Source organism: Lycium barbarum, chromosome 12 (genome assembly GCF_019175385.1).
Source record: "Lycium barbarum isolate Lr01 chromosome 12, ASM1917538v2, whole genome shotgun sequence".
Taxonomy (NCBI): domain Eukaryota; kingdom Viridiplantae; phylum Streptophyta; class Magnoliopsida; order Solanales; family Solanaceae; genus Lycium; species Lycium barbarum.
Window position 1 is genome coordinate 95,263,542 of NC_083348.1, and position 13,627 is coordinate 95,277,168.

A 13,627-nucleotide genomic window follows, 5' to 3' on the forward strand; every position below is an offset into this window, starting at 1 on the left:
AATAAACCAATGAAGTATAGTAGTATAAGTTAATTAAACAGAAAAATAAAGTGTGAAAAAAACACATTTCCAAACCCAAAAGCGGGTTTTAAAATTCTCTCATTCGCTTATAAAAGGCTGCTTCCTGATTTTGATGTTACTCACAGTCTCACACTTCTCTTACAAAAGACTTTGATTTGATTTAATTAATTTCCGAAGCTCTCAACAACCCAAGTAAGTTATCTTTCCTTTTTTCCTCTTTTACATTATTAGTCTAAAGATCTAATACATATTGTAATCTCCTTATTCATTATTTGATTTTCTTCCTTTTTTCTGATCTATAATTAGAGTTAACAAAACCCTAGAATAAGGAGCAAGATGGGAAGGGGAAAGATAGTGATTCGAAGAATCGATAACTCAACTAGCAGGCAAGTTACTTTCTCCAAAAGAAGGAATGGATTGCTGAAAAAAGCTAAGGAACTTGCGATTCTATGCGATGCTGAAGTTGGATTGATTATTTTCTCCAGTACTGGGAAGCTCTATGAGTTTTCTAATACCAGGTATATTAATGTAATGTTGCAAGTTTCTAATTAATACTACCTCGTTTTCTTGTTGTTTGATTTTTTTTTTTTTTTTTTTTGTGTGTTGATGCTATATACTTTTGAGTTTTGATGATAAGTCAAATTAATTTGAAAGTTTTAGGAAATGTGGGTCTGTTTCTTTGCTTGGTTATATATACTCTATTATCTACTCCGCTATATAATATTTCTAACCAGATACAGTTTGCTCAGCTTATATTATTTTCAGATAGATCATAAAACAAATTAAAATAACAATGAAGTAACTATATATTGCGTAAGAATGTTTAACATATACAGTTTCCATTGCATCTAAGACTGGAGAGTATTAATATGCAGATTTCTCCTTCCTTTTTGCTACTTTGCTTTAAGTAATTATTGCTTTTGATTAAGATCATGAGCTAATTTGTTCTAAAAAATGACACCTTAGCTTCTAGAGTCATCCCATGAAATTTGGAATTCTCTTTAAGTTTTAACCGTCATAGACATACTGGAACTCTTAGAGACATGATCTTATGTAATTAATACTAATTTGCTAAGCATAAATACTAGTAGATACGTATACTGACTAATAAATTGAATGGTGGTGATTTATATTTCTCCTTCAAGCCTTTTAATTAGGATACTGTTGCAAAGAAATACCGTCCTGCTTCTTACTTATTTTTCCCTTGTAAGGGCTGGCTCTATTAAAAAGAAAGGAGTTTATAAATGTTCTATGAACTGATTCTTTACACTGTCAAATTAATTAAGTTGATCTATAACATTAGGTAATTCTTCAAATAAAACATGAAATGGTTACCTAAAAACCAGATGGTTCGTAATTGATGAGGCTCTCCGAACTAAAGTAATAAAGTTAGAGCAAAACGAATGCATCATATATACTACTGCCCCTATTATATAGTGTTTCTGTACAAAAGCAAATATAAAATAGGATTTAAGTTATGCATAAATTGCTTAGTTTTTTTTTTTTTTTTTTTTTAATCTATCTCCTCGCAATTCGAATTTCCATGGTCTATTAATGTTAATATATCACTTTAATTCTGAACTTCATAATACAAACAAAGCGTGATTAATTATTAGCTAACCATTTAGAGCCATTTTAGTTTGGACTATGTAACTGATTCAGATATTAAATAACTTAATTATACATTACTCGCTTTTATTAGAGAAGTGTGTGTTATTTGAAAGATATTTTTGCACTTGCTATGTACCAGAAATTGATGGACTCATATAACTGCAAAAAGTGATTTAACTAAGTGAACCAAGCTGAACATATCTTTCATATTTCATCAGAACCTAAAATCTCTGAAGCTAAGTGGTCTTAATCTATTAATCTTTTACATAAATCAATCAACTACAGTCTACATATCAATATGTATATTAGTTACTGTCGTTGTTTTTCTTGTCTTTTGGTTGTTTTCATTCTTTTTATCCTCTAGTGAGGACCGAGAGAAGAAATTATAAACATCGTTTCCATGAAAGTCTCACATGCATGCAGAGACAAAGTTGATGGTAGCATTTATTGTAAGGTGCATATAAGGCTGAATAAAAATCATTTAATACGCTAGTGGAAGTAGGCAGTAAAAGGTGTTTTATTTTTATTTTTTTAGATCAAGCTATTATGGTGGTGTTAGACATCGACTCCTGCATTTATAGATTATAAATTATAAAAGAGTATATGGAGGACATTAACCTTAGTCTTCGAAATAAATTGAAAATAAACCAGCTCATTCTTATGCAAAGATATGGAAAGGGTACTATCAAGGAATATTGGAGAAGAATTCAGAGGTGCTTGAGCTATGAGAATAGAAACATTTCTGTTAGAAAGTGTTTTCCCTATAACAGGATTTACACGGCGCAAATTTTAATTAATTGCAGCTTGAAAGTTAATACTAGACACCGGGTGAAAAATGTTAAAGAACAAAAAAGGTAAAGGCTGAGACTTGAGATGAGGGGACTCCTCCTTTACATGATGGTCAATGTGTTAAAATTTTTGGGGAGGAGGAGTACTCTAAATTTCTCAAAACTCAAGAAGATATGTGAGGAAATGATTCTTCTTTATTTTAATCAATTTGACTTACATAAAATATTATAGCGCCTAGATCATATTTATAGAAATTCTTCTAACATATATCTATTCTAGTACAAGTACCTTCATTTAATACGACTAAACTTTTCCTCTTCTCCAATTCATGAACAAAACAATACATTCATCATTATATTAATTTTCTACAACATATTAATTTCCTAAACGTGACCTAAGTAAATTATTATATTTGTGATGAACCTAGTTTATCTTTTCAGAACTCCCCTTTAAACTAGATTCTTCACTAGAAGAGATATTCTGGAAGACATCAATCTTTCGCAAATTGCTAAAGTCATCCACAACTTGGTTTGTGATTTCAAAAACTCGAGCTCGACTTTTTTTCGTAGATCTTCCTCTATTTTATCCATGTCCATAACTTCCTTGATGCAAGCCATACTTTTCAACTTTGCCTTTAATAAAGCCAAAGCTTGTAAAGCTGGTTTAACTAATTCTTGTTCGGCTTTTTTAACATCTCTTCATGGACTTGTGAAGATCTTGCAAGTTCATTTATGGTCATGATTTCCAAGCCCTGTACTCTTCAATTGAAACAATAATATAATTAAATGTTAAATTTACATGTACTAGCAAATTTAATTTGCAACAACCCCTCCATCTTTCAAGTTTTCCCTAGTTATCTACTCATCATTACTATCTTTTCTCAGAATAAAAACCTTCTCAAACAACTTCTCATCAATTCTTTGATAGATGCATGTAGATTTTCTTATTCATCATTTTAAAGGTAGCGACATCATCCGCTACCTCTTGACTCAAAATTCATCTTGATGCAAAACTTCATAAGCAACTGCTTTATCAAGATTGATGCCCTTGTTAGGTTCTTTGCCTACAAAAAATCCTTCAGACGTTGTTTTAAATTTTGATGTTGGTAGTTCACCTACCAAAACAATTTCATCAATCTGGTGTTTCTCTACTCCAGCATTCTCATAGCTATAATAATTATTTCGCTCATATTCACTTCGTTCGGAAGATGCATTAGTTCAAGTCTTAAAAACATATGATTCTTCACTGGTCTCTGCAGATTTTGGCTCTGGTTCCAAATGTTGAACAATTTGGAGAGCAGACCACTTTAAATCTCTCAAATCCTCTTGATGACAAATAAGGAAATGATTTTTCTTTATTTTACTCATTTTGACTTATCTAAAATGTTATAGTGTTTAGCTATTTATAGGAATTCTTCTAACATGTACCTATTCTTGTGCCTTAATTGTATACTACTAAACTAGTTAATGTACCCGCACTTCGCAGTCAACATCTGTACTGATAAATTCGATCTTTTTATAAACTTAGTCGAGCTAAAAATAATCATAATACGAAAAGTGAAACCAAATATATAATGTAAGACTAATTCATAAAGAAAATCAAAACACAATCATTCTAATGTCAATATTTGTATTTTTCTTTTTTTGTTTAATTTAATTCTAATTTCTAGTTACATTTCTCTTACTTGATCATGGTTAAGTAATGTATTCTCATTTCATTAAATTACTTAATTATAATAAGTTACTAATATGATTTGATATAAAAACCCGTAATATTTATTAGAAGAGTGAAAATTATTCTCTTTGTTCGAGTACTAATCAAAATAAAATCTCTATTTCTTCTTCATCTCAATATCTCCTGTCAAAACTTGTTGAGAATCATCCTTAATACACTTTACCTAGTTTAAATCCTCACCTTTTTCGCAGTCATGCTAGTTTAAACATTTCTTTCTTCCCTTCTCGCTTTTGAGCTTTGGATACAAGTAATTTAGTCCTTAAATATGATAATTAGTCATCGGATTTGTTAGCAATAATGTTCTGGTTAGATATATTTTAATTCATTGGTAAGCTCTAGTAATGAAAACCTTTGTTTCTCCTTTTTTCGTATTTTCTTCTTTCTGGAAATCAACTCCGTATTGCATAGTTTTACTCGACGTTCTCCTTTCGGATCTTGTTTCTGTATTGGTGGACTAGCATATAGTACATGACAATAGGTTGTACATTTTGTTGTCTGTAATGTAGAATTATAGAACTATATAAAATGGTCCTATATATGCTAGATTATGGAAACTTAAAATAGAGGGAAGAATTTAAACAAAAGAAACTGTAAGAGAAATGTTTACCTCGAGCCCTCGTAGACTTGCCAAACAAACACTCATACGACCTTAAAGAGGGATAAATAGAAATCAAGAGAAGAAAAGCAAGAAAGACTGCTAAAGAAGAAGATTGAATAAAAACTTACTTCGGAGACAAACGCTTAAACCACGACCAATCGTGACGGCAACGACAATTAGATTACTTTAAAAAAAAAAAACTAATGCTACTAAAAGTTGTGTCGAATTTGTTTACAGTAAAAGTCAGTAAAAGTTTTTAACTGTTCGGGAAAAGAATACATGACAAACAAATTAGCAACAATAATGAAAAAAATAAAAAAATAAGGATAAATGCATAAACAACACATTGATAAACCGGAAAAAGGAAAAATATGAAAATTGAAAGGGAAGAAAACAGGAGAAAGAGAGGACCACAATAAGTGAAAAAAGAATGGGAAACCACCAAAGGATGTGATGTAGTAGATGGGGCTACTCCTTTAACTAGAGGTCTCGCGTTTAGGTTCTGGGTATGAAAATATACTTGTTAGCGAACGCTTTCCCAGAAATGAGTTTTACCCGGCGCAAATCCGGATATAGTCTGGCTCAATACCGGACCAGGTGGGAAACCAAAAAGCAAAAGAAAAAAGAATGGGGAAGGATATCATGCTAAGATTTGGTTGAAGAAAGTACAAAGGAGAGAGAGCAGCCCCTTGGGAGTGTTGTGATGGACTTGTGGCAACAACTCAACACGTCTTTGATTTTGATTCTCAATCTTCCAAAATATTGGAAAATAAAAAATCTCGAGAGGAAATTGACAGCACGCTGTTCTTGGTTCAGTCCCGCCACTCTTGTTTTTTAAAAAAAAATATACCAGAGTGGTTTTGTTCCTCTTTTTACACCCTTTCACATAACCAAGAACATAAAATAATGGCACAAAAATGAAAGGACTTTGACTTGGGAATGAAAAAGAGGAGGGCAAGGAGCCGCATGTAAGGAAATTACCACAAGAAGTGGCGTTTCGGTTGGAAGTGACGGTGGAATTAATGTGGCGAGTAGGGGTGTACATGGACCGGGTTGGTTTGAATTTTTTCAATACCAAATCAAACTAATTGCATCGGATTTTTAAATTTGTAAACCATACCAAACCAACAAAAGTCGGGTTTTTCAACCTCGGATTTTCTCGGTTTTTTCGAGTTTTTCGGTTTTTATTGGGTAAAGTCTCCATACAAAACATATAACTTATACTTCAAATATTTCTTTAATCCTATTAAGATACGACTATCCAATTAAGATATATTTTAAGAAATAACACAAAATGTGAGATGAGAAATGACATTGTACTAAAATATTCAACAAAAAAAAAGTAATGAAATGACATAAAATAAAATGATCATAATCTAAAAGTACTAAGTCATGCTATAATAATTATAAGACATATAGAAAATGATCACAATCTAAAAGTACTAAGTCATGCTAAATTAAGTACGGCTAATGAGTATTAATTACATGACTAAATGTTAAAGAAAAAATAAAATTAAGATATGTATTTTTACCGTCTAAATCAATATAAAACTAAAGATTACATATCCAACATTATTGTCATTCCTAGTGTTAGAATAGAATTTCTTTGAGTAGCATTAGTATTGTTTGATTTACTAATATCTGTAAAATTTATTGGACTATTCAAATTCTAATTCTAAACTTGAAATAATATGTTAAAAGACAAAAAATTATGAAAGAGTAAGAAATATTTATAAATTACATTACAAATAAATATTTTTATGTATAAAATATATTTGAAATTCTATACATATAATATCGGGTTGGTTTGATTCGGTTTGACTTTTTTTAGTTAAAATCAAACCAAACCAATAGTGGTCGGGTTTTTCTTTTTAAAACCAAACCAAGTCAAACCAAACCACTAGTCGGGTTTTTTTCTCGGTTTGGTTCGGATTATCGATTTGGTGCGGTTTGTCGGTTTCTTTTGTCCACCCTAGTGGGGTGACACCTTTTCATTTTTATTAATTATTAACTGAATTAACTAAATTTAAAAATGGAGAATAAAGCAAAATTCTTAGAAAATAAATAAATACTAATGCTAGCCTAAGAGAGTGCCACCTCACCGGGCCTATGTCCTGCAATTATATAGATATATATAAATTTTTCCTCCTTAATTTCTAGTTCATGGACAAAACAATGCATGCATCCTTATATTGAATCATGCATTCTAAAACATGAGCTGAGTAAATTCTTAATATAATTGTGATGAACCTAGTTTATTTTTTCAACACAATGTTAGTTCCCAAATACTCCCTCCGGTTATAATAAGTGTCTACTGAGCCTTTTTATTTTGGTTCCAAATAATTGATCACTTACATAATCAAGAAGGAGTTAACTTTATTTTTCCAGATTGCCTTTATCAAGTGCTAAGTAACCAGATCCTAATGTGTCAAGTTAATAGCATTATGCAAATGGTAATTAAGGCTTGTTTAGTCAAAGCACATATCTTTTTTTGGAGTTAGTATCTTCTTAAGGGGTGTGCTAATAACTAAGTGGACACTTATTTTGAACCGGAGGGAGTAGTTACTTACTAAATCATAGAACTATCCATAGTGAAAAATGAAGTGCCTGTTTCTCGGCCTAGTTCTGAATGATGGAGTACCATTTGCATCTATCTTCAAGAAGGCTCTAACTTGATTAGGCAAAGTTAAATCTTCCATGAAGAGAGATTTTTTGCTGAGTTCCTTTCTCCCAAATTAGCAAGAAAATTTGCAAAAATATTTACTTCACTTTAACAGTGCGGAAAAATAAAGTTCCTTAATTTAGTTCTTCAATTGTTTGATCTTCATGAATACCAATAATGATATCCATAGGATTAACCAGACTCTATGGTTAAATTTTGAGAGCCATTGTTGAATCACCAGTGAAGCCCCATAAGATCAATAGCATTGGCCTCAGCTAATTAAATTATTACTGCAATTGCCAAAACATGCTGCATATGCCATGACAAATGATTCTTCTTGCTGAATTCCTAGGTAGTAAAAACTTACTGATTAATGATTATTGCTTTTAACATATCTGAGTATGACAAATATTCCGGCTTCTTCAATATTGCATTATTTTACAATCCTCATGTATGATTTAAACACTTTATAGTCGCCCAACTTTTAACTGCCACAGCCATTTTAATTATGTATAGCCAATACATACATAACATTAATCAAATGATTGGTTTTATTTTCCATATACCAGCATGAGATCAGTTATTGAACGATACAATAAAACAAAAGACGAACCTCAACAACTGCACAATCCGGTGTCCGAACTGAAGGTAAAATATCAGTCAAAAAAACTTTTTCTTCTACAACTTTTCAAGCTACTTATAAATTATCAGTTCATATTCATTACTACTATTTATTTCTCCTATCCATGCGGTGGTATCAGTGAATGTAAGTGCTAGAAATGTTGCAGATTGGTTTTGTGAGTTCAACTGAATTTTCCGCTTGAACTTGCATACATGTACTCTATATATAATAAGATCACACTCATTCTGAACCCACGGAATCTATACTGGATTCACCCAAAAGAATCTCTAGACTATTGAAACTCTAGAGATCCTTTGCTCTATAGCAGATATAGTCATGCCTGTAAACTTCGTGAAACATTGCTGGGACCTGGAAAATTAGATGGACATTATCTTGAGAGGAAGGATGAAAACTTTGTGATGCAAATAGTAGCTGATTGTGCATTAGCAAACTCATAACTTGACCTTCATATTCCAAAACTTGGACGATTAAGAGGAACGAACTATTTTTTAATGGAATTATACCAGAGAAAGTGGCAGATACATCTTTCATTGTGAAGATTATTCTGCCATCAAGTGAACATCTTTGCAAGATGTACCAATGTAGCTGCTTAAGCATATTATTATAGGTTTCCACTTTATGGGGGGACTCTTTTTTGGTCAGATATCTTGTTCAAGACTTGAGGGGAAATTTCCCGAGGATGTACATTTCGTTGGCTACCTTTAGCATCTAGGATAGCAACAGAAGTTAGGAGGATCTTTTGAATCAACTAGCATTGAGAATTACATCAGTAACTCAACTCATTCTCTTGTTAAGTGAGTTAAAACAACAACAATAGAAGCCAAAAAACTCCCATTCCCACCAAATTGGCTAGGAAATTAGAAGAATATTACTTTGAACAAATAACCTTCGGTACGGGTGAATAAGTCTCAAAGAATTAGATTAACTAAAGAATGTTGTTTGAGAAATAGTAGAAATGCTCAATTTCTAAAGCTCTCTACACTTTGGCAAAAAAAGAAAATCTGGAAGCTTAATGAAAAATGTAGGAGGAATAAAATTAATGTAATGTCAGAAGTTATGAGACATAATAGGACATGTTTAGAGATCAGCCAAGGAAATGTTGTGCCTTTAAGTCAGGACTATTGAAAAAAGAGCTCTGATATGGAAACCTATACATGTATAGCAGCAACAAATCTCTGTTAAATCACTTGATGTTTCACATAATTCCATTGAGAAGTAGTTCGTTTGTCTTGGCCGAACAGTATGCCTGGAATATGAAGTAATGAATATAGAGCCCCTCATGGCCTCATTATTTTGACCTTTTCTGATCATATTGGTATTAAAAAGATAAAAACATAGTACAACATGTGCTATTTCTACTTCCTATACTGTTTTAACTATTTTACAGGCACAGTCCCGATATTTAAGCTTTCCAAGATCATTTCTTCAGCTCAACAAGGTAACTGAAACTGAGAGGAAATAAGGAAAAAAAAATGGTAGTTTTCAAGATTACTACTTTATCTTCATATAGTTTCTTAAACAAAATGACAAATAGACAACTATACATAGTTGTAGCATTTCTTTGTAATTTCAGAAGTTTAAAGGCCAGGTTCGCACATGAATATTGGTATGAGTTATAGTTAAAAATCTGTATATAGTACACACGTTGAAATTTTACCTCTAGCCTGAGTATGTGCACTTTACTGACTATAGTTGTGGCAGAGAGAAGCAGAGATTTTGCGGCAACAATTACAGGAGCTGCAAGAAAATCATCGGTATTGTTTACTCTTGGCAAGATATACATGCTTTTACGTTAAAATACTGGCACATTACAACATGAAAACTGCTTAGGAACTAATAAACACATCATGATTCAAGACAGTTGCATCTTAGTTTTGGTTTGTTGAACAAAAATACTTAACATATAAAGACTAAAAAAAAAAAAATCAAACACATATGTTAAGAAATTTTCATGAATTTATGGACTCATGGAAATTTGGATGTTAACGAGTCATCTTAACAAATTGCATTGTATCTAGAAGTTTGAAATTAGTACCTATACTGACGAGTACTACTCAATAGGCAATTTTCTCACCATCTGATAGAACAGGCAATTAATGGGAGAGGAGCTCTGTGGTTTGGGTGTAAAAGATCTGACAAATCTGGAGAATCAACTGGAAATGAGCTTAAAGGGCATCCGTATGAAAAAGGTCAGCAATCAACCTGATACTATTTAATTAATACTATTGGAACTGAAAATTACCTGGAACTAAACATTTTCTGGCTTTATAGGAGCAAATATTAAAGGATGAAATTCAAGATCTAACTCGAAAGGTTTGTGCAAAAAAGTAGCAGTTTTCATCATGTGATTATATTAGTTAGTAGTAAGAAAATTGAAACAGGGAATTCATTGATCTGAAAGCTCTTGAGCATATTCCTTTTGAATTTATACAGGGGAGCATGATACATCAAGAAAATTTGGAACTCTACAAGAAGGTAAATCTCATTCGACAAGTAAATGCAGAATTGTATAAAAAGGTAGTAGTACTTGATTATAAGTAAGAGTTTCCTTGCACATAAAAGTGAAAGCTAATAGCGCAAAAAGATAACCTTATTCTTTCAGGCTTATGGTACAAGGAATGCTAATCCAGTGAATGGAAACACAATTAATCCATATCGCTTTACGGTGAGTAGAGAAGTTCATGCCCCCATCCATCTGCAGCTAAGCCAGCCTGAGCCACAAAATTTTGAGATGCAAGCAGGAACATCCGATTGAAGGTACGTAAATCATCTTCTTTGCTTACAATATAATTCAAACCTGTGTAAACAATTACTTGTGTGCATCTCTAGTAGCAACCAAAGTATAAGTTTATATTTTGGGCACTGACAGAGTAATAAAATTTTCACACCATCACGTTAAGCTAACCTGCAAAACAATTCATTTCCAAAACCAGCCTAATAAGCTAACCAGGAAGATAAAGTAATGACCTGCTATAAAAATTTAAATGGCTCTGATAGTGTAAGAGTATACAACTTAAATCAATGAATGCACTATAGTCAGCAAAAAAAAAAATGTATACTAGCATGGTTACAAACCATTTTCAATCGTACAAGAGAATTCCTGATATTTTCACTCTTTTACAGGTAGATGTCAATGGTGGCAGTAAAGATCAATGACTAACAACCTGAACTGCAGAGCAGCAGAACGACTAAAAAGAAGGATTGAAGTGTTTCTATGATATATAATTAGTATGGAGTTGCAAAGGCATCTCATAAAGTGTTGTATTATCTTATTGATAATGGTAGCCTTATTTTATCTATATGTAATTCAAACATTTGGTGTTGCACATAAAGAGAGCACAGGCATCATGAGTTCATGACCAACCAATTTGTCTGAGAAATGTTTACCAAATCTGGTGATATATGTTTCCATTTTTGAGTTAAACATTGCTAACACATAGTTATCTGGAACAGAACTTGGAGACAGAAAGACATTAAATTGAGCATACTAATGAAAAGATATAATCACCGTGCTCATTGTTCACATAGCTCCTTTGGAAACTGAAGTTTCTTCTTCTTTTTTTTCACAGTAACCGCCCTAGACAATAATAACCTTCTGTGGATTAACCCCAGATTCTTCCTAGAAGAAACACTAAAACATTATGCACATACAGCGATGAATTTAAAAATCGCTGATCGTACCTAACAATTGCCACAAAAACGAAAATTCCATGGCCATTTACGATTTCATAAAATTTCTTAGCCACAAAAATTTATAGTGTTGTTCTTCATACACATAAGTATGCCACATTTTATGTTGATAGAGAAGAAGCTACCTTATCATTAGCAAAACTCAGCGAAAACATGTTGATTTTAGGAACAAACCTATTTAAGGTTGAGAATGTTGGAAGTTCTTCAAGCAATTTAATAATAAAAATTGCATCGCCTTTTATTCATGTTTATTGTATATTATGGTGATAATTTTTTTATGCAACTCTTGAGGCCATCCTCTCTACTAGAAATACCGGAAATTTTGAAGGAGAAAACTGTCGGGAAATTTTCTGTAATTCTTGCAATTAGTACTCCAACATCTACTAAAAGGAGAGTTTTGCTTGTTGAGAGAATGTGCTTTTGAGGTGGAACTTTGGACTTAACAATTTATTTAGGGGCAAATGCACAAGTTGCTTCAGAACCAACCTGAGGCATACTCGATCAAAATTGTAAAAATTCGCGGCTGAAGTTGGCAGCAAACTTCAAACATTTTTGCCTGGAGTTTGGCTTGTCAAGGGCTAACTTCCGACATTTTTTCCTAAAGCTTGATTTGGCAAGGTCAAACTTCAGATAATTTTGCTTGCCTAAGCCTACATGTTTGAAGATTTGAAGCTGAACGTAGTTTTTCTAAAGTTTGTACTACCTACCAATCTTCATACTTGTCAATGTTTCCAAACCTTTTTCTAATAATATCCACCTGATTTAAACTCATTTTTTATATTCGTAATTTAAAACCCGCTTCTCCAAACTTGCATTTAGGGTGATTTTAACATGAAAAGCCTTAACGGGCTATGGATGCAAGTTTTTAAAAAGGTAACTGTGCCTTAAATAGTGCAAATAGGCTGCCTGTACAAATTTTCCCTTATTTAGAGCTTATTCGTGTCATACAACATTACCGGGTTATTGAATTCTAAAGCGGACAAGTAATTTGAGTACTAAATTAGTTTTAAAAGGGGGAGGAAAAAACGAGATATACACACCTTCATTCTTATTCTTTTAAAATATACTCCCTCCGTCCTAATTTATGTGGCACCATTTGACCGAACAAAGAGTTTAAAAAATAAGAGAAGACTTTGTTATGTTTACTAAATTATCCTTACTTTAGTGCCTACTTTTATTTACTTTTCTTCACAATAAGTACATCTTTAAAAGTAAATGGGAACCCAACATGAGTAAAATAAAGATGGTGTCATTAAAGAGTTGCCGAATAAGGAAAGGTGACATTCATTTTGGAATGGACTAAAAAGAAAATGATGCCACATAAATTAGAACGGAAGGAGTATATTGTTTGGTTTAACTGGATATATATCCTACGAGTTATGTTTTGTACATCGAGGTTTGAATCTCTTCCAATCTAGTCAAAGAAAGATCATTCAGACGTCGAGATTAGGATATTCACGAGAATGCCTTGCACTTAAATCTAGTATAATATAAATCGACTCTCTTTTTAAGCAAACCAACTTCTTGTAGTTTTTAATAAAATACAATTTGATATAATCGGATATCTAATAAAGTGCTCCTATAACCAAATAGGAACGTAGATATTCAACAGAGTCACCACAGGGAAAACGCTTCTTAATGGCAGTTTGTTCTTTCATTTCGCGGCGGTTTAAACTGCCGCAGAATAAATATAGCGACGGTTCAGAATTGTCGTCTGATAAGCTGTCGTAAAACTCTTTCCCGGCGGTTTATTTCATTTAGCAACGCTTTTACCCCATCTAACATCACTTATTTAGAGGCGATTTGGTTTTATTTTATGGTGGTTTAACCTTTTTTTTTTTTTAGAATTTGCCTGCTATTTTTACATATTTCAGCCTTT

General features: G+C 32.3%; 1 protein-coding gene across 3 annotated transcripts; it reads left to right on the plus strand.

The window, feature by feature from the left end:
• The first annotated feature begins 80 nt into the window (after positions 1-80).
• LOC132622370 (MADS-box transcription factor 23-like) lies at positions 81-11,416 on the plus strand. Of its 3 annotated transcripts, none has more exons than XM_060336974.1 (9): positions 81-213; positions 328-539; positions 7,985-8,063; positions 9,751-9,812; positions 10,148-10,247; positions 10,330-10,371; positions 10,492-10,575; positions 10,661-10,815; positions 11,182-11,416. In XM_060336974.1, the coding sequence occupies exons 2-8, from the start codon at positions 358-360 to the stop codon at positions 10,811-10,813; spliced, it is 702 nt and encodes a 233-aa protein (XP_060192957.1). In that variant the 5' UTR covers positions 81-213; positions 328-357; the 3' UTR covers positions 10,814-10,815; positions 11,182-11,416. The 3 variants fall into 3 exon arrangements, with proteins under 3 accessions (XP_060192957.1, XP_060192959.1, XP_060192958.1); XM_060336976.1 differs by having other exon boundaries at positions 10,492-10,533; XM_060336975.1 differs by having other exon boundaries at positions 9,760-9,812.
• Positions 11,417-13,627: the final 2,211 nt, after the last annotated feature.